At 42.6% G+C, this 20235-nt stretch overlaps 1 protein-coding gene across 3 annotated transcripts; it reads left to right on the top strand.

Moving 5' to 3' along the window:
- Positions 1 to 210: 210 nt before the first annotated feature.
- On the top strand, positions 211 to 18156 carry LOC123745693 (uncharacterized). 3 transcript variants are annotated; one of them, XM_069307422.1, is made up of 5 exons: positions 211 to 351; positions 6239 to 10073; positions 12949 to 13161; positions 13680 to 13894; positions 15820 to 18156. In XM_069307422.1, exons 2-4 carry the CDS (start codon positions 7481 to 7483, stop codon positions 13844 to 13846), a joined length of 2973 nt encoding a protein of 990 aa, XP_069163523.1. In that variant the 5' UTR covers positions 211 to 351; positions 6239 to 7480; the 3' UTR covers positions 13847 to 13894; positions 15820 to 18156. The 3 variants fall into 3 exon arrangements, with proteins under 3 accessions (XP_069163523.1, XP_069163524.1, XP_069163525.1); XM_069307423.1 differs by having other exon boundaries at positions 224 to 436; XM_069307424.1 differs by lacking the exons at positions 211 to 351; positions 12949 to 13161 and having other exon boundaries at positions 6619 to 10073.
- Positions 18157 to 20235: the final 2079 nt, after the last annotated feature.

Genomic DNA, 20235 nt, shown 5'->3' on the forward strand with positions numbered 1-20235 from the left:
TCGTGCAGAGTTGCCAGCCGAAAGATTGTCAATAACAAGGCTATATGGAACATTAACTTCCCAACCTAATTGCTCTAAACTACCTATAATGATAACTAACTTTACTTATCTTATAATAATGAGAGTCCCAATACTAAATAATTGATTTACAACTTTAATAAAGGTGTTAGTTTGATGAAGAAGTTTTCCTAGATAATACGAGAGAGACTCAGTGCCGCCCGAACCTCGGGACGATGAGGAGGTGGGTGTTAGTGCTCTCGTCTCTCACCTCACCCACCTACTATACTCCCTGGGTGTGCGCCCTTGTACAGGACACGTACAGGTTCAGGGGTTGACGGTGACACTGTGGAGGTAATTATTGGGTGCCGTGATTGACCGTTGTCGCCTGGGGTTGCCAGTTTGAGTGTTGATGCAGCTGGGAGCTGTGAATCACAGTGTAAGAGCAACGTCATTGAGGGCCATTGTTATGTACTCGCCTAGTTGTGCTTGCAGGGGTTGAGCCTCGGCTCTTTGGTCCCGTCATTCAACTGGTGTACAGAATCTGGAGCCTATTCGGCTCTATCAAATCTTCATTTGAAACTGTATGTGAAGTCTGTCATAGCAATATCAGTATGGAGTCTGTGTGTGTTTGTGAGTTCTCACCTATTTGTGCCTGCAGGATCGAGCATTGGCTCTTGGATCCCGCTTTTCTAGCCACCGGTTCTTTACAGTAATGACTCCGGTCCCACTTCCCTATCATACCTAGTTTTAAAACTAGTTTTTAATACCTAGTTTTTCGGGCTTGCCCGAAACGCTATGCGTACTAGTGGCTTTAGGTATTGTATGTACTGCCTCTCTCTCTTTAAATCTAACAGAAAGTTTGTGCTGTAACGCTGCAACTATGTATGTACTGTTCCTAAGTAAATTATTATTATTATTATTATTATTTATTATTATAACTATGAGTAGTGATTATTTCCACAATGTGCTCCTTTATTTCACTCCATTTCCCAACTACTATCACACTAATAGAAAACTTTTTCTACTATCTCTATGACATATCTGATTTTCCAGCTTTCATCCATGCTTCCTGGTCTGTTGGTATTCCGTGTGAACATTTCGTTTATTTCCATTCTGTCAATCTCCCCTAATTATTTTGTATGCAGCGATCATATCTCTCCACTTCATCCTTTTTATTCTAGTATCGTAAGGCACAGTTCCTTCAGGAGCTCTTCATACCCCATCCCTCGTAATTCTGGGACGAGTCTCGTCGCAAATTTCTGAACCTTTAACAGTTTCTTTATATGCTTCTTCAGATGGGGACTCCATGATGAGGCGGCATACTCTAAGACTGGCCTCACGTAGGCAGTGTAAAGCGCCCTAAATGCCTCCTCACTTAGGTTTCTGAATGATGTTCTAACTTTTGCCAGTGTAGAGTACGCTCCTGTCGATATTCTATTTATTTATGTCTCAGGAATTAGATTTGGTGTTACGTCCACTCCCAGGTCTCTTTCTCGAATCATTACAGGTAGGTAGTTTCCCTTCATTGTGTACTGTCCCTTTGGTTTCCTGTCACCTAGTCCCATTTCCATAACTTTACACTTGCTGTGTTAAATTCCAGTAGCCATTTCTCTGACCATCTCTGCAGCTTGTTCAAGTCCTCTTAGAGGATCCTACAATCCTCAACTGTTACAACTCTTCTTATTAATTTCGCGTCATTCGCGAACATCGACATGTAGGACTCGACTCCTGTAGACATATCGTTCATGTTTAAAAACAGAATTGGTCCCAGCACCGATCCTTGTGGGACTCCACTCGTTACTGTTCGCCAGTCCGACTTCTCGCCCCTTACCGTAACTCTTTGGCTCCTTCCTGTTAGGTAGTTCCTTATCCATGATAGGGCCTTTCCGCTTACTCTTGCCTGCCTCTCAAGTTTGAACAGCAGTCTCATGCATGTGCAGTTCTGTGTGTGTGTGTGTGTGTGTGTGTGTGTGTGTGTGTGTGTGTGTGTGTGTATTTACTACTTGTTTATGTCTGCAGAATATACCTATTAGCTCTTGGACCCCGCCTTTCTTACCAATCTATTTCTCCTCTATTATGACTACTACATATATTTCTCTCTAACACACACACAGATACCAGGAGGAGTCAGTTTCCACCACATCACTGCTTACACTGCTTAATGCATTCCATTTGTTAACTTCTCTGACCCAAAAAGTTCTTTTTCTAATTTCTCTGTGGTTCATTTGGGCACTCAATTTCCACCTGTGTCCCTTAGTGCGTGTGCCCCATATGTTAAATAAACTGTCTTTATCGACCCAATCAATTCCTCTAAGAATTTTGTATGTGGTGATCATGTTTTCCCTAAATCTTCTGTCTTCCGGTGATGTGAGGTTTAGTTCCTGTAGTTTCTCTTCATAGCTCATACCCCTCAGCTCGGGTATTAGTTTGGTGACATACATAACTCTGTACTTTCTTCTATTTAGTCTTGTGCTGGATGAGATACGGACTCCATGCTGGAGCTGCATACTCCCAGATTGGTCTGACATATTCCGTGTATATAAGGTTTTCAATGATTCCTTACACAAGTTTCTAAAGGATGTTTTTATGTTGACAAGCATGGCATATGATGCTGATGTTATCCTCTTGATGTGGGCTTCAGGGGACAGGTCTGGCATGATATCAATCCCCAGGTTTTTTCCATTCTCTGATTATTGAAGAATTTCATCTCTCAAATGATACCTTGTATCTGGGCTCCTGCTCCCTGCTCTTATCTTCATTACTTTACAGTTGCTCGAGTTAAACTCTTACAGGCATTTATTCGACCATTCCTTTAGTTTGTCCAGGTCATATTGAAGCCTCATGCTGTCCTCTGTCTAAATCCTTCTCATAATTTTGGCATCAGCAAACATTGAGGGGCCTATACCCTCTAGAAGATCATTTTCATATATCAGAAACAAGATAGGTCCGAGTACAGAGCCCTGTGGGACTCCACTGGTGACTTCACGCCAATCTGAGGTCTCACCCCTCACAGTAACTCTCTACTTCCTACTGCTTAGGTACTCCCTTATCCACTGGAGCGCCCTATTAGTTTCTCTTTCCTGTTTCTCCAACATATGCACCATCCTCTTATGTGGGACTGTGTCAAAGGCTTTCAGACAGTCCAAGAAAATGCAGTCCGCCCATCCTTCTCTTTCTTGCTTAATGCGGTCAAATGAGAAGTAGATGTTACTTTTACATTTTGCATTAGGGTTAAAAGTAACATTATTTCAGGTTAACTGCATTAAGAAACAAGATAAAGATTGTGTAGCTTTCATTACGTCAAGATTAGCAGTTTTCGTGGCGTAGTGGTAAGACGCTCGCCTGGCGTTCCGCGAGCGCTTTCTCATGGGTTCGTATCCTGGCCGGGGAGGATTTACTGGGTGCAAATCCTTAACTGTAGACTCTGTTTAACCCAACAGTAAAATGGGTACCTGGTTGTTAAACGATTCTTCGTGGGGTTCGTATTCCAGGGAACGTAGGATTATGGCAGCCCATCCTCCGAATAGACAATACGTTTTCATACTAAATGTAAAAAGTACAATCCAGACTATCGGCATAGTACAAAAATACACTTAATCGCCAGTATCGCACCAAAATATTGTGAATATTAGAGTTCACCTGTAAAACTGTATAGAAAACCACGACCTAACCTAACCTTTGGGAGTGTAATTACCTAAGTGTAGTTACAGGACGAGAGCTACGCTCGTGGTGTCCCGTCTCCCCGGCACTCTTTGCCATATAATGCTTTGAAATTACTGACGTTCTTGGCCTCCACCACCTTCTCACCTAACTTGTTCCAACCGTCTACCACTCTGTTTACAAAAGTGAATTTTCTTATATTTCTCCGGCAGCTTTGTTTCGTTAGTTTAAATCTATGACCTCTTGTTCTTGAAGTTCCGGGTCTCAGGAATTCTTCCCTATCAATTTTATCGATTCCTGTTACTATTTTGAACGTAGTGATCATATCGCCTCTTTTTCTTATATCTTCTAGTTTTTGCATATTTAATGCCTCTAACCTCTCCTCGTAGCTCTTGCCCTTCAGTTCTGGGAGCCACTTAGTGGCATGTCGTTGCACCTTTTCCAGTTTGTTGATGTGCTTCTTAAGATATGGGCACCACACAACTGCTGCTTATTCTAGCTTTGGTCTAACAAAAGTTGTGAACACTTTCTTTAGCATTTCTCCATCCATGTATTTAAAAGCAATTCTGAAGTTAGAAAGTGTAGCATAGGCTCCTCGCACAATGTTCTTAATGTGGTCCTCAGGTGATAGTTTTCTATCTAGAACCACCCCTAGATCCCTTTCTTTATCAGAATTCTTTAAAGATTTCTCACATAATATATAGGTTGTGTGAGGTCTATGTTCTCCTATTCCACATTCCATAACATACCATTTATTCACATTAAATTCCATTTGCCAAATGTTGCTCCATATACTTATTTTGTCTAGGTTGTCTTGAAGAGCATGACAGTCATCTAGGTTTCTTATCTTCCCTTTTATCTTAGCATCATCAGCAAACATGTTCATATAATTCTGTATTCCCACTGGTAGATCGTTTATGTAGACAATAAACATCACTGGTGCAAGAACTGAACCCTGTGGTACTCCACTCATGACATTCCTCCAATCCGATACCTTGCCTCTGATTACTGCCCTCATTTTTGTGTCAGTTAGGAAATTTTTCATCCATGTTAGAAGCTTACCTGTCACCAATCCAATATGTTTCAGTTTCCAGAACAGTGTAGGAGGACAAGCATGTAAATAGCAATTATTGCTTCTTAATTACAATTAGTACTTAACCAACAGCTATATTGATATTAAAATTTTATAAAACTAATAAAACAAAACTAAAATCTTTCAATAAATTATAAAGTAACTCTGGATATTTTCAAAATTTGTATAAAATCTGTATTGTTTAATAAAACTGAAAAAGAAATTCTTTATATTTAAAACTTTGTTTATATAGCATTGAACACTAAAACTTGAATCTAAAAATTTTGAGTGTATTGACAGAAAAAGAAGAGGATATATGGGGAGGTAAATGTAACAGCACAATAAGCGTAATTATGTACTATACAGTCAGGAATGTACTTATTACGTGTACTAGTGGCTGTACGACAATGTACCGACGCTTGTATATATCAAAAAATAAAAGATGGCAAGTAAAAGTTTGTTTACATCTACAACATGAAGATAAGAAGTAAACGTTGTTTATATTCTCTTCTGTTAAGTTCAGAAGTAAAATAAACTTCACTTGTCTGTCTGTCTTTCTGTCTCTTCTTTCCTATCCATCTCTATGTCTCTTATAATTGATGAAAGAAACAAGCAATAAAATAGTCCCCATTAGTGGGTGGTGGGCCGGGCGGGAGCCAGGCGGTGTCCCATTGGCTTTGAGAAAGGGGGCGGGGCTTTTTAGAGGATAACGGCTGGGTTTGAATTTCTGTTGTCACTCTTTATGACCAGAGTACGACGAGTAAAATATTTTTATTACTTTTTTTTGTCAAAGTATTAAAGGAAATGAGCATTGGTGCCACAGGTGTTACTAGTTGTATTCACCTAATTGTGCTTGCGGGGGTTGAGCTCTGGCTCTTTCGGCCCGTCTCTCAACTGTCAATCAATCAACTGATTTGTTCACACACACACACACACACACACACACACACACACATATCAGCTGTCTATCTCCCAGGTACCTATTTATTGTTAGGTGAACAGTGGCATCAGGGTGAAAGAAACTCTGCCTATGTTTTCGCCATCGCCGGGGATCGATCCCGAACCCTAGGATTAAGAATCCAGAGTGCTGTCCATTCAGCCACCAGGGCCTCTGACTGTGACACTGTTCCCTCTTGAATTCTGGCGACCCTGTTGGGCATGTACCCAACAGGAATCAGAGTGCAAAGTTAGGTGAGGCTGCTCAAGCATCTGGCCTGAGCATCTCCAACCTTATACAGACACACATTCCAAGTTATAGATACAGATTGTTTATTGTACTAAATATTAAATTAATAATTATCACGAAGTAATATGATCCTGAAATTGTTTTCCATTTATTTATTAATTTATGCATATACAAGAAGGTACATTGGGATTGTGAGGATACATAATATGGTAATTACAGTCTTGTAAAGCCACTAGTACGCGCAGCGTTTCGGGCAGGTCCTTAATCTAAGAAAATTTTATGAAAATTTAAATTTTTTTAACTTTTAAATTTATTTCCAGAAAATGTCAGGAATCCGATGGACTTTCTTAAGGCAGATGTAGATTCTGTTCAACACACGTTTGGAGGAGAAAAGGCAAGAGACCAACCGAGAAATATTATATTATCAAGTAACTTGTTTTGAAACAAGAGGAAGTGTAAGTTATGGAACATAATAATTCAGCGATCTGCATAAATATAATAATAAAATAAGATCTTATAGAAAAGAAATAAGATCTTATAGAAAGGAAATAACATCTTATAGAAAGAAATAAGATCTTATAGAAAGAAATAAGATCTTATAGAAAGGAAATAACATCTTATAGAAAGAAATAAGATCTTATAGAAAGGAAATAACATCTTATAGAAAGAAATAAGATCTTATAGAAAGAAATAAGATCTTATGGAAAGGAAATAAGATCTTATAGACAGGAAATAAGATCTTATAGAATGAAATAAGATCTTATAGAAAGGAAATAAGATCTTATAGAAAGGAAATAAGATCTTATAGAAAGGAAATAAGATCTTATAGAAAGAAATAAGATCTTATAGAAAGGAAATAAGATCTTAGAGAAAGGAAATAAGATCTTATAGAAAGGAAATAAGATCTTATAAAAAGGAAATAAGATCTTATAGAAAGGAAATCTCATGTGATCTCATTTGTAAGATCTTATAGAAAGGAAATAAGATCTTACAGAAAGGAAATATGATCTTATAGAAAGGAAATAAGATCTTACAGAAAGGAAATATGATCTTATAGAAAGGAAATAAGATCTTACAGAAAGGAAATAAGATCTTATAGAAAAGAAAGACAACATGTATGTGCTCGTAGGACACAAAGTTCTATCTCGTTACATGTAAATTTTCCTTCATGCTCTGGAGGGTTCTGTTATGACACTGGACCATATTTACAGTGAACAGCTAAATATGTTTTAAGTATCAAGGTGAAGAGATAAGTGTACTTATCAGAAAGCCCCACAACAGGAGGCAACAGAAGCCGCCGGGGTCTTCACACACCTAATGAAATGTCTTTCCTTAAGTATGGTATTCACGGCACATGAGGAAATCATTGATATATATATTTATTGGATAAAGTTTTGAGATTTGTGATTTTTTTTACAAATTTACTCTGTTTCAAAACAATGAAATTCATTAAATACTATCTGGTCATTTGTAAAGCTATTGGACAACAATTCACTTTGCAAATAACAAAATTCTAGCGAGGATTCACCGAGAGCTGTTCTGAGCAAATTATAAAATCCAACATGGCCGCCCTGACGCCAGCCGAAGTAGTCCAAGAGGAAGATCTCAACAGATTACGGTATGAGCTGGCTGTGACTAAGGCCGGACGAGATGCACTAGGTAGTGTGTTTGTGTGGTTGTACCAGGGAAGCTACCCAATAAATACGCACTTCACTCAGACCCTTGGGTTCACTAATGCCGACTACAAGAAGGCCTTCAATACTCACCAGCGGCACAGCCTCGACAATTCCATCGACGTCACTACTGTAAATACATTTGATATCACCTTATTATACAGCTTATTGCAACGCGTGTGTGGTCTGGCAGATACTAATGACCCCAAGTGGACCACTCGCGGGCCATCGCTCGAACACCTCATTCATAAGTTGAAACAACACCGAAACACGTTGGCACATAAACACGTGAAGATGACGGAGCACGAGCTCAAGACAACGCTAACTGAGCTTAGTGACTTACTGAAGGAGATGTTGAGTGTGGCCGGCGCCCGGGGTGGGAGAGACAGCCAGGAAGTGGACCAGGTGATCAAGGATGTCACCGAGTATATTGAAGGACTGCCAAAAAAGATCAGAGAATCACTGGATCCCACGGATCCGACACACTTGGATCAGCTTCACGAGGAGATTAAACTCTTCAAAGCACAAATAATAGAAGAGGTTAAGCAGAACAGCAAGCAGGAGCTAACTGATGGGTACCGACAGCTGTACCAGATCGAGCCCGCACCCTGGCTCCTGCTCAACATTAAACACGACCCAAGTCACACCTTCACAAAACTGCAGCTTGTTCAAGACTCCACAATAGGTGTACGACCTTCCCACACACCTAAGGTTCAGGACATCGAATATGAAGACCTCTTGACTATCAGACGAGAGGACGGAAGACTGCCTCAGTGTGTCCTCCTGACGGGGGAAGGTGGTATGGGCAAGACAACTTTACTCAAGCTCATCCTTGAGAAGTGGGTAAGGGACCCTTTGGCCATACATCACCTCGACACTGTGGACCTTGTTTTCTATGTATTGTGCAGAGACAGACATCTTAATACTATCGATGATATCATCAACAATTTGCTGCCTCAAACATTGCTCAACTCAGATGTTGACTTCCAGATGTTTAAGGAGATAATATTGAGCTTAAACATATTAGTCTTAATTGATGGCTACGACGAGGTCAATGAGAACTCAGAAAAGTTGCTGAAGGAGCTGTTGCCTCTCCCTGGCATGAATGTGAAGCTTGTGATAACTACACGTCCAGGCTGGGATCAAGACCTCTCACTGCTCATCCCGTCCAACAAAACTCGCTACAACATACTCGTCTTGGGCATAAGTCCAGAACATCGTTTAAAATACGTCAACAGAATCATCAATGCACTGGAGACTGACAAGAGCAAGCAAAAAGCCACCGAAGACAGGTTTACACAGAGGCTGGAGAAGATGAGTGAGTTACTTGGAGATTACCTCAACACACCACTCACCTTGACCTTGCTGGCGCTCCTGTGCGTCGAGACTCCAGAAGATTTTAAGAAGCTCACCACGAGCACCGAAGTCTACGAACAGATCCACAACTTCATAACCGAGAAGCTAATATCCAGACTCAAGATCAAACAAGTGGAAGACCCCGAAGACAAATGTGACGAGTTCTTGTTATTCTTTGAAGAGATCAGTTTACGAGGGATCGTGAGGAAGGAGTTTGATCTCCAGCCGGACACGGTAAAAGAGATTAAGTTGAAATGTAAAGCCCTGAAGCTCCCACACGAGGAGGTCTTGTCCAACTACTTTACAAGAACCAGTTCTCGTCGAGGTCTCAAACTGGTGTGGGTTTATGGTTACTTTCACTCCAGATACCAGGAGTACTGTGCCAGCAAGGCCCTGCTCGCGCAGTTGTTGAAGGCAGACAAGGAGAGAGGCGGCCAACCAGCGCGTAGCCATTACATAGATGGATGGAGGAAACCAAACCTATTACATGATGTTATGTTAGAGGGAGAAGGCAAGACGCATGATGGGGTAATTAGTAATCATGCCAAATACCAGAACGTCTTAATCAATATTACAGGTGTAATGATTGCCCGTAAATTGGAACACAAATTTGCCTCTCAGGTAATTGACATGGCAAAACCCGAAGATGAGGTGTTAAAGCACATAGTCGAGTCCCACATGAATGAGCACATCATCGAAGCCGTCGTCAAGGAGCTGTCTGACCAAAAGCACTGGGATATAAAAAATGCTAATTCATGTGACGTCCTGCCACTTGTTCTTAACAAGATGACCCTTAAACCTAGGAGTCTTTCTATTGTCATCAACAGTAAACCACAACTCAGCCAGATCAGTCCTCTTATGTCAGTGCTAGTTAAAAGGAAAATCATTCTATCATTATTTCTCTTTTACCACCACAATGAAAATGACGAATTCTCAGACGTATATTTGGAAACTTTGACAGCGCCGGGAAGCGAATGTATCTTGAAGGAGTTTGCTGGCCACCTGTCTGAGAAAGCCGTTCCCAGCTTGCCAGACAGCATAGTCAGTCTATACCTGCGTGTCACTCTACAGGAGCTGCCCATCCTTCTAGATCACATGCCACATCTTCCAAACATCAAAAACTTTTGTGAGTATTGTCATCATCATTTATTCTCTATACTTCTGTGCATGACTTACTAGCAATAAGAACAGTATGTATTTCTTTACTTAGGTTATATATATATATACCTACACATTTACTAAGGCCAAATATTGTTTATAAGGATGGTAAACTCTACTTTGATATATTTATTTATTTATATACAAGATACATTGGGTTTATGAGAGTACATAGCATTGACGTTGTTACATCCGTGTAAAGCTACCAACATGCATAGCATTTTGGACAGGTCCTTAATCTAACAGATAATTTTAAGTAGGTAATTTCTAGCAAAATTTGAAGAATATTATTAACAGGTACATTGTAAGAAAATTTGATGACAATTTATATGTATATTGTAGTATAAATTGAGCATTATTAATAGATACATTATAGTAAAATTTGCGTTCAAAATAACAACCACGATATAAGATGAAAGGAGTGATTACAGTGGTGAAGTTGTATGGCTTAGGAACACATATTGGGGGATTGGGTAGGATCAGGTCCCAGGGTTGACAGAACCCTAGAACCTGAGACACAGCATCAGGTCCTGGGGTTGACAGAACCCTAGAACCTGAGACACAGCATCAGGTCCTAGGGTTGACAGAACCCTAGAACCTGGGACACAGCATCAGGTCCCAAGGTTGACAGAACCCTAGAACCTGAGACACAGCATCAGGTCCTGGGGTTGACAGAACCCTAGAACCTGGGACACAGCATCAGGTCCTAGGGTTGACAGAACCCTAGAACCTGGGACACAGCATCAGGTCCTAGGATTGACAGAACCCTAGAACCTGGGACACAGCATCAGGTCCTAGGGTTGACAGAACCCTAGAACCTGGGACACAGCATCAGGTCCTGGGGTTGACAGAACCCTAGAACCTGGGACACAGCATCAGGTCCAAGGATTGACAGAACCCTAGAACCTGAGACACAGCATCAGGTCCTAGGGTTGTTAGAACCCTAGAACCTGGTACACAGCATCAGGTCCTAGGGTTGACAGAACCCTAGAACCTGGGACACAGCATCAGGTCCTAGGGTTGACAGAACCCTAGAACCTGGGACACAGCATCAGGTCCTAGGGTTGACAGAACCCTAGAACCTAGGACACAGCATCAGGTCCTAGGGTTGACAGAACCCTAGAACCTGGGACACAGCATCAGGTCCTAGGGTTGACAGAACCCTAGAACCTGGGACACAGCATCAGGTCCTAGGGTTGACAGAACTCTAGAACCTGGGACACAGCATCAGGTCCTAGGGTTGACAGAACCCTAGAACCTGGGACACAGCATCAGGTCCTAGGGTTGACAGAACCCTAGAACCTAGGACACAGCATCAGGTCCCAGGCTCTCCGACCTAACTCACCCACACACAACAAGAAAACAAAACCGTATCACAGGAGATAGGTCATGACAAGAAACCATTGGATTGCCTAGGAACAAGCACCAGGCACCGAGCAACGTGTCTGGCGCAACTGATTCAAGCTCAACAAACCACAATGTTGGACAGAAAACAGGAGATGCTTTTTCACCCATAGTGTTGTAAACCCGTGGAACCACCTACCCGCCGAAGCCATAAACGCCAAAATCCTGCTAAATTTTAAAATACAGCTGCAAAAGATCATCAGGGCAAATGGGGGGACCTTTGACAAACCCCCGGCTTCCTGTCCTCATCGAGGCCACTAGTATTAGTGGCCCTCAGGTAAATTCAGGATCTGGGAAAACCCCCATAGCAAACAAAAATGGGCCGTGACAGCCTCAAAATGCCCCACGCACTCAAGGAGTGATGGAAGGGCTGGGAGAAGCACACGAAAAGATGAGGAAGGAGGCCCATAGTGAATAAGGTACAGAGCACCCAAACGCTTCGCCACCAAGACGTTTAGTTCACCCAGGTCAACAGCTGTGGAGTGCTCGATCCCAAGGAGGGCTACCAACACACAAGCACAGGCAAACCCAACAAAATATGGTTACTATATGGCACAGACTATATGGTTATTAAATGTTGTGTAAGCGGGAGGATGGACTGTCTTATTGTGCCTTCATTGTTTACTCTCTCCCACCAATGAGAGCAGGAGATACATCCCAGTGTTTATCACGTCCACCAATGAGAGCAGGAGATACATCCCAGTGTTTATCATGTCCACCAATGAGAGCAGGAGATACATCCCAGTGTTTATCATGTCCACCGATGAGAGCAGGAGATACATCCCAGTGTTTATCATGTCCACCAATAAGAGCAGGAGATACATCCCAGTGTTTATCATGTCCACCAATGAGAGCAGGAGATACATCCCAGTGTTTATCATGTCCACCGATGAGAGCAGGAGATACATCCCAGTGTTTATCATGTCCTCCAATGAGAGCAGGAGATACATCCCAGTGTTTATCATGTCCACCAATGAGAGCAGGAGATACATCCCAGTGTTTATCATGTCCACCAATGAGAGCAGGAGATACATCCCAGTATTTATCATGTCCACCAATAAGAGTAGAAGATACATCCAAGTGTTTATTATGTCCACCAATGAGAGCAGGAGATACATCCCAGTGTTTATCGTGGCTACCAATCAGAGTAGGAGATACATCCAAGTGTTTATTATGTCCACCAATGAGAGCAGGAGATACATCCCAGTGTTTATCGTGGCTACCAATCAGAGTAGGAGATACATCCAAGTGTTTATTATGTCCACCAATGAGAGCAGGAGATACATCCCAGTGTTTATCGTGGCTACCAATCAGAGTAGGAGATACATCCCAGTGTTTATTATGTCCACCAGTGAGAACAGGAGATACATCTTAGTGTGTCTGAAGGTTTTGTTTTGATTTTGAATTGAGCAATATAACATGCAAATGTGCACCTACAGATATTATACTGGATGCCACGGGCGACATCATGGACCCAGCCACCCTGGCCAGACTGCCATATTCACTCCTCTATCTACGTTTGTCAGTAATTCGCTGCCTCACAGATGACAGCCCTGACATCGACTGGTGCTGCGACTTGGCTCGTCAACTGTGTCCCGAATCCAGTAAAGGGTTCTATTTTGAAATTGATTTCGCTGATACTCACCTCACTAGTAAGTATAGTCTTAATAACTATGATATCTTGAGTGTGTGGAAGACTAGAATCCCTCAGAGTTGACGCTAAAACCTTCAGTGTCTTTATATTACATTAGTTTGTTTTGTTGTAATGCTTCAAGAATAGCCTAGGGGGCGGTTTAGCCTCACGTGATAGTAGAGCAAATTATATTTCGCTGATTTTAGCGTTTGCTGTATGAGTTAGTCAGGTCTAACCAGTTAGTCAGATCTACCAGTCTCCGTGGTGTACTGGTAAGACACTCGCCTGGCGTTCCGCGAGCGCTTTGTCATGGATTCGTATCCTGGCCGGGGAGGATTTACTGGGTGCAAATCCTTAACTGTAGCCTCTGTTTAACTCAACAGTAAAATGTGTACTTGGTTGTAACAACGATTCTTCGCGGCGGGGATCGTATTCCAGGGACCTGCCCGAAACGCTACGCGTACTAGTGGCTGTACAAGAATGTAACAACTCTTGTATATCTCAGGTGTGTGCCTCATTATGCTCTCCCGTCTGCAGGTGTTGGTGTGGAGAGCCTAGCACGAAGCCTCCACCAGAAGGGCATCACCACTGATGGCCTTTCTGTCTATACCAAGGACTCGCTTCCCCAGGAGGATGAAGATCGCCTCAAGGAGCTTGGTGACTCACTTGGCCTCGGACTTCTTTCATGTCTAGAAGCGAATTGAGAGCCAAAAAGTATTCACAATATGCATGTGTGATGACACATCTATGAGGTAGGTTTGGTGTGCATGTATCATGGTAACTATACATGTGTAATATTGTTGCATGGGGTGAACACAAATTACAATTTCACAGAGGCTAGGAGGCACTGTGTCCCTCCAGCCTGGATCCTCTTGTTTATTATGGACTGCAAGATAGTTAACTACCTTCAGCTCGCTCCACACCAGTTTTAAAGTACCCACATCAGTACCCACAATGAAGACCAGTCATGGGAGTCAACTTCGTAGTATTACTAAGATTTTGATTCTTGCCGCCGGAGGCGGCTAGTTTATTGTGCATCCCATACCCATCCTGTGAGCGGTAGCGCAAAAAGCATTACAGAGGGCACAAAAGGTCTTTATCAGACCTCATCTTAGATTATTACATAAACAATTTCATCTATCCTTCACACCTTATAGTTACAATGTTAGCTAGTTACAGAGAAAATGCTATTTCAAGAGCTATACATTTAGAGTAAGTCATTATACATTAATGGTAGGTTTTATCGCTGATACATAATAGTTTGACCAATAGAGATAGTCATAGGGTAGCTTCTGTTTATTATTAGTCTTCACAATACACTACTTGTTTCTTCATCTCATACGTCGTTTATCTACTGGAAGCGAAATGTGGATACAGTGCAAGGATTTCAGGTAATTTATCCATGGTAATATGATAGGTTGCCATATCATACAGAGTGAGCTTAGATTTATCTCTAAATGGCTCAATTTTACTACAATGCAAGATATAGTGTTCGAGTGTGTGTCCCTGTCTTTGTCCACACACTTTACACTTTACTCCTTGACTTGACTTCATCTAGATCCCTATACAAGCCGAACTGCCAGAGATACTTGTATCCAAGTCTTATACGAGCTGTAACAACATCTGTTAGTCTACTGACTTTGTTACTTGCCCCATACACATGTTTTACTTCACACATTTCATTGTGACGAACAATGGATGTGCTAGTTCCAGTTTGCACAGTTCTACTTTCTTCAAATCCATCCAGTAGTTCTTGTCTAATGACACTTTTAAGGGAACTATTTGATAACTCAAGATTCCATTCAATACTGTCTTTATTTACTGCAGCCTTAGCAAGGGCGTCAACTTTGTCATATTCCTGCAGGCCAATGTGAGAAGGAATCCACAACATTTTTATATATACCCTCTTGCTCAGTAATCTTATATATCTACGTCTAGCTTCCAAGACAAGCACGTTATTACTTGATTGCAAACTGTTTATTGCTCGTAGTGAGGAAAGGGAGTCGGAAATAATTAAGCTGTCTACTTCAGTATTGTCAATAATTTCGAGTGCTACCAGTATTGCTACCAACTCGGCTTGCATTGTGGATGCCCAGTTACTAATTCAGATATTCCTTTGAATTGTGCTGCCATCGGGCTGATGAGCAATAACAGCACTTCCTGCCCTCCCTGTAGCTGTATTGAGTGATCCGTCAGTGTATATGGTCTGTGCTATGTTGTTTTCAGTTTGTATATTGTGAATGTGTTCTATGGTGTTTAATTTAGCAGCAAGCTGAGCATGAGGGTTGCTTGTGATTAGTTTCTTGGTGGAGTATGCAGGGGTCAGGATGTCAAAAGGTACTATCTGCCAGGGTGGAAGGAAGTGCTGTACTCTTTCATCTGTATATACATCGTGCAGTCCCATCATTTTAAGAAATAACCATCATCATGGCGTGCTATTTCACCAACCTCTAGAGTAGTCTCGTGGATCTCTCTGCAGGTTCAACAGACCTTGACATCACGTGTGTGCACTCCTGGTCGACGTTGGCTTACTACTCCTGGTCGACGTTGGCCTGCTACTCCTGGTCGACGTTGGCCTGCTACTCCTGTGTGCTTGGAAAACTTATTAATGCTCTCATGATCATTACATCAAATAGGACATCAATCAGAGAATAATATCCTTACTATTTGATTCCAGGGAACTCAAAAGGAGAGACTTCCGGCGAGCGACTGCCACGGTACACAATCCAAGACCTTTTCAGAGTGCTGTTTAAGACCGAGACGTATCAACCACGTTGAGCTAATTCCCGATACACAAATGGCACCTTTATAGCTGCCTGGAGAAAGTAATTATTTTATTCGTTCTTAGGCCTATCACTTTTGGATATAGGGAATTGGTAACTCACCGGTATGTAAGCTGAAAATTGTCCTTTTCACCGTGCCAGCATCCAAGGTTTGTTCGAGGAGACCCGCGCTGTGTGTTCTGCATATATCCTGTTGATCCATTCTCATGGAATGTTTAGTTCCCTTCGTATCGGCCCTGCCGAAGTGGGTGCGTACAATGTTGGTATTATCACTCTATCATGTTGTTACATTTATTATTTGTATGAATTACCGATTGTCATTCCGTTAATGCCAGTTTCATTTCTGCATTGCTGAGAATCCTGTCCGGATATCTTCGTTTAGAAAAGAAACTCGAGAGATCATTTAGCACCTTCTCTAGTCTGTTACCCTCACTCGCTGTTCTTTTTAACCTTATTGCCAGTGAGTACAGTAGGGAGTGTTTGAATGATGGTGAGTGGCATGAATGTAGCTTGGAACTTTTATATGGATCCCCATCCGCACCCCATTGTTGTTATCTAGATACACATGTGTGTTTAAGAAGGCCAGCTCCGTTTCACTGCTTTCTAATGTAAAATTAAAATTCCCATGAACTCCATTAAAACAATAAAAAAAAATCTGAAGGTCTTGTTCACCTCCCTCGCTGTTATGCCAAAAAAAGTCATTGCTGTATCTGCAGTAGATCAGGGGTAGTGCTGTTCTCTGAGCTCTTCCAACACGTACTCTCTGTACGCAAGTTTCCACCACTGAGATGCTGGTGCTTCCGTCTACTGCAGTGCATTTGATTTGCCTGTAAGCACTCCCATTGAAATGTAGCAACGTGTCTCTCATTATGTGTAATATACATTCTTCTAGCAGGGCTCTGGGTGGTGGTCTCCTGTCTGATGCCTCCTGCAGTTCTGCTTGGATTTGTCCCTTGAGTGTCGAAAAAGGTCGCAATCTACCGTGCCTCTCTGGGGAATGCTGGGGCACAAGGATACTTTGTCCAGAGGATGAAGGTCTGCCCCTAATGGAATAGGTTCCCTGTGGTTTTGTGATCTGGCCAGAAAGTCCATAACATCCTTTAGGCATTCCAGCAAGAGGCCCAAAAGGGCGCGAAGAGTGCCATGTGTATCAGATCTATGGGTCACGTTGACGCCCCACAGCCACTCAGTATGGGCCTTCCTGACCATGTGTGCATCTGGATTTAACAATTTATGTACTTTTGGCAGGACGTATGGTGGCGGTATTGCGTATGAAAATGCTATAAATACATCCCTGGCCGCTGCTGTCAGGAGTCCCTCTGTACCGTTTGTGTTGGAGTATATGGTCAGCACTTAGTTCCGACTTCTTGCGCGTTTCCCACTGCCTCTCCTGGAATTGTATAAACTGGTTTGTGGGAGCATCTAGTTGGTGGAGGCCTTCCCACCTGTAGTTCTCCTTGCCTCATACTGCCATTGTCGCCCCTTTGTCGGTTACTTTAATCACTATGTCCGTCCTATTGTTTAGTTCCATAAGGGCATCCCACTCTATCTTTCTGAGATTTTGCCAGACTTTACAGGGCAGGGTTTCTCCCAGGCGAATTTTGAGTTTAGTTTCGCAGGTAACTCAATTTTGAGTTACCTGCGCAGACGAGGAGTCACAATAACGTGGCAAAAATATATTGACAAAACCCCACACTAGAAAGTGAAAGGACGATGACGTTTCGGTCCGTCCTGGACCATTCTCACAATCGACTTGAGAATGGTCCAAGACGGACCGAAACGTCGTCGTCCCTTCACTTTCTAGTGTGTGGTTCGGTCAACATATTTCTGTACCTGTTTGTGTAGTTCCATGTGCTAGACTGTCCTCATCTACACCTTGCTCATCTATGCCTCTTGAAGGTGCAGTATAGTATAATTATTCTTATGGTCACACCTGTAAACATCTCTTACCAACACACTTGGTCCACAGAGGAGGGAGGGAACTATCAGGCCAAAGCGCCAAGCCATTATGACTATATAGCACTGGGAAGGGGTCAGGATAAGGATTTGGGATAAGACGGGGGCATGAATGGTGCCCAACCACTTATGGACGGTCGGGGATTGATCGCCGACCTGCATGAAGCGAGACCGTCGCTCTAACGTCCGGCCCATATGGTTGGCATGGCCCACACAGGAGCAGAAAGTCACTGTACAATATATAAGGATTTACTGGAAATAAATATTTACATATATTTACAGGGTTTTCATAACCTGTGTTTTACACATTGGGGAAGTAGTCACAACTGAATGACCAGGCTACTGGATGACCAGGCTACTGGATGACCAGGCTACTGGATGACCAGGCTACTGGATGACCAGGCTACTGGATGACCAGGCTACTCAATGACCAGGCTACTCAATGACCAGGCTACTCAATGACCAGGCTACTCAATGACCAGGCTACTCAATGACCAGGCTACTCAATGACCAGGCTACTCAATGACCAGGCTACTCAATGACCAGGCTACACAGGGACCAGGCTACTCTGTAACAAGAGAGCAGTACATAGTAGTACAACATGAACATCATAACAGCATGAACAAGCCACGTGGAGCATGAACAACCCACAGGCACCAGACAATGGAAAAGTTACACCTCTGTACAAGTTAACCAGGAGGACAGGTCAACGGTCACCGAGTCACGAGTAGGTCAGAGTTGATGCCGTCATGATAATCTTCAGGTATTAACCCCTCCACATCAAATGCAAACCCTCATGTTCAGCTGAGGAGCAGGAGATCATGCAAGAGGAACAGTTGAGTGGGTGAAGCCCAGTAGGACAGTGTGAGTGGACTCAGGGAGGGAACATCATCTCCAGAACAGTGGAACACCATACGAGTAAGTACGGCTCTCTTGAACTAAAGCACCTCATTCAGTACTCTTTGCCTCTGGTAGGAAATAGTTAGGGAAGTGCCTATTTAATTATTTCAAATAAAGTCATATATTGTCAAGTGTTAATAAATGTGTATTAATGGTTCCTTGTCTTAGTGATATTGGGCCTACCGTCCCTTTGCCCTAGTGACCTAGTGTCCGTAATTATCCAGTACTCCTCCCCCCGTCTGTCCCGTGTTGAGGTGTTAGTATTGGGTGTGTCCCGCCTTATTCTTGTGTACACTGTAGTTCCCAAGTGGTCAGGATTATTCGAGTGACAGGCCAAGATCTTTGCACCGTTCAATTGTCCCCTACACCTGTCCTGGTAGGTTTATTCCAACTGCAAGACCTACGAACCTCACTCCGGTCCCCTGTCCGGTAACTCAGGGTGGTGGCAGCGTCACTCGGTAACTCATACGAAGGCTGTGACTACGAATATTTCTATCTTTCTATCTCACTCTCTCTCACTAGTGTCTCACTCTCCCTCACTAGTGTCTCACTCTCCCTCGCCCACACTCGCTCTCGTCCTCGCTCTGCCTCACTCTTCTTCACTATCTCTTTCTCTTTCTCCCTCTCTCTCTCTCTCTCTCTCTCTCTCTCTCTCTCTCTCTCTCTCTCTCTCTCTCTCTCTCTCTCTCTCTCTCTCTCTCTCTCTCTCTCTCTCTCTCTCTCTCTCTCTCTCTCTCTCTCTCTCTCTCTCTCTCTCTCTCTCTCTCTCTCTCTCTCTCTCTCTCTCTCTCTCTCCTCTGTCTACTGGTTTACGTCCTCGTATGACGGCCTGAGTGTTAACATCATGGATAAATAAATTCGTTTGTTTCATTCTAATGCTTGTAGGCAAGAACAGTTGTGAACGCCAGCTAGAGCACAAGTACATGAGCGCCCAAAATACTTATACACAAAAGACATGTACAGACAGGCGTGTGGCTTCTCACTTCTTTTTTATTGATTAATATTAAATATTAGGCGCTTACCTATAATAGTTATCATTTTATACAAGTATAACTATCACATAATAAATATAAAAGGAGTTTATCCAAAAACTGACAGAAGTGTTGTGCGCTGTATTGTGTTTGTGGGCATTCGGGTGTGTTGTGTTTTCGCTGGCGGGCGGCGTCCTTACCAACTCCGGATTATGTCTATTACATCACTAAACTTCATTTAATAACTATATGCCTGTTAAGTAGAAGATTTTAAATGTTAATAGCATTATATTGTCGTTTTAATAGGTAACACGTACACATATGCGAAACGTCCAAAGCTGGTGTCCGAAGTGGTAAAAATATTAGTGTGCGATGCTGTCAATGTACGGAGTGTCTTGTATCCCTTATAGACGATCATTGGTGCGGTGGTCACGGTACTGTGTACGTTTAGGGGTGATCCTGGACAGCATGGGTTCGAATCCT

This window comes from Procambarus clarkii, chromosome 60 (assembly GCF_040958095.1).
Source record: "Procambarus clarkii isolate CNS0578487 chromosome 60, FALCON_Pclarkii_2.0, whole genome shotgun sequence".
Taxonomy (NCBI): Eukaryota; Metazoa; Arthropoda; class Malacostraca; order Decapoda; family Cambaridae; genus Procambarus; species Procambarus clarkii.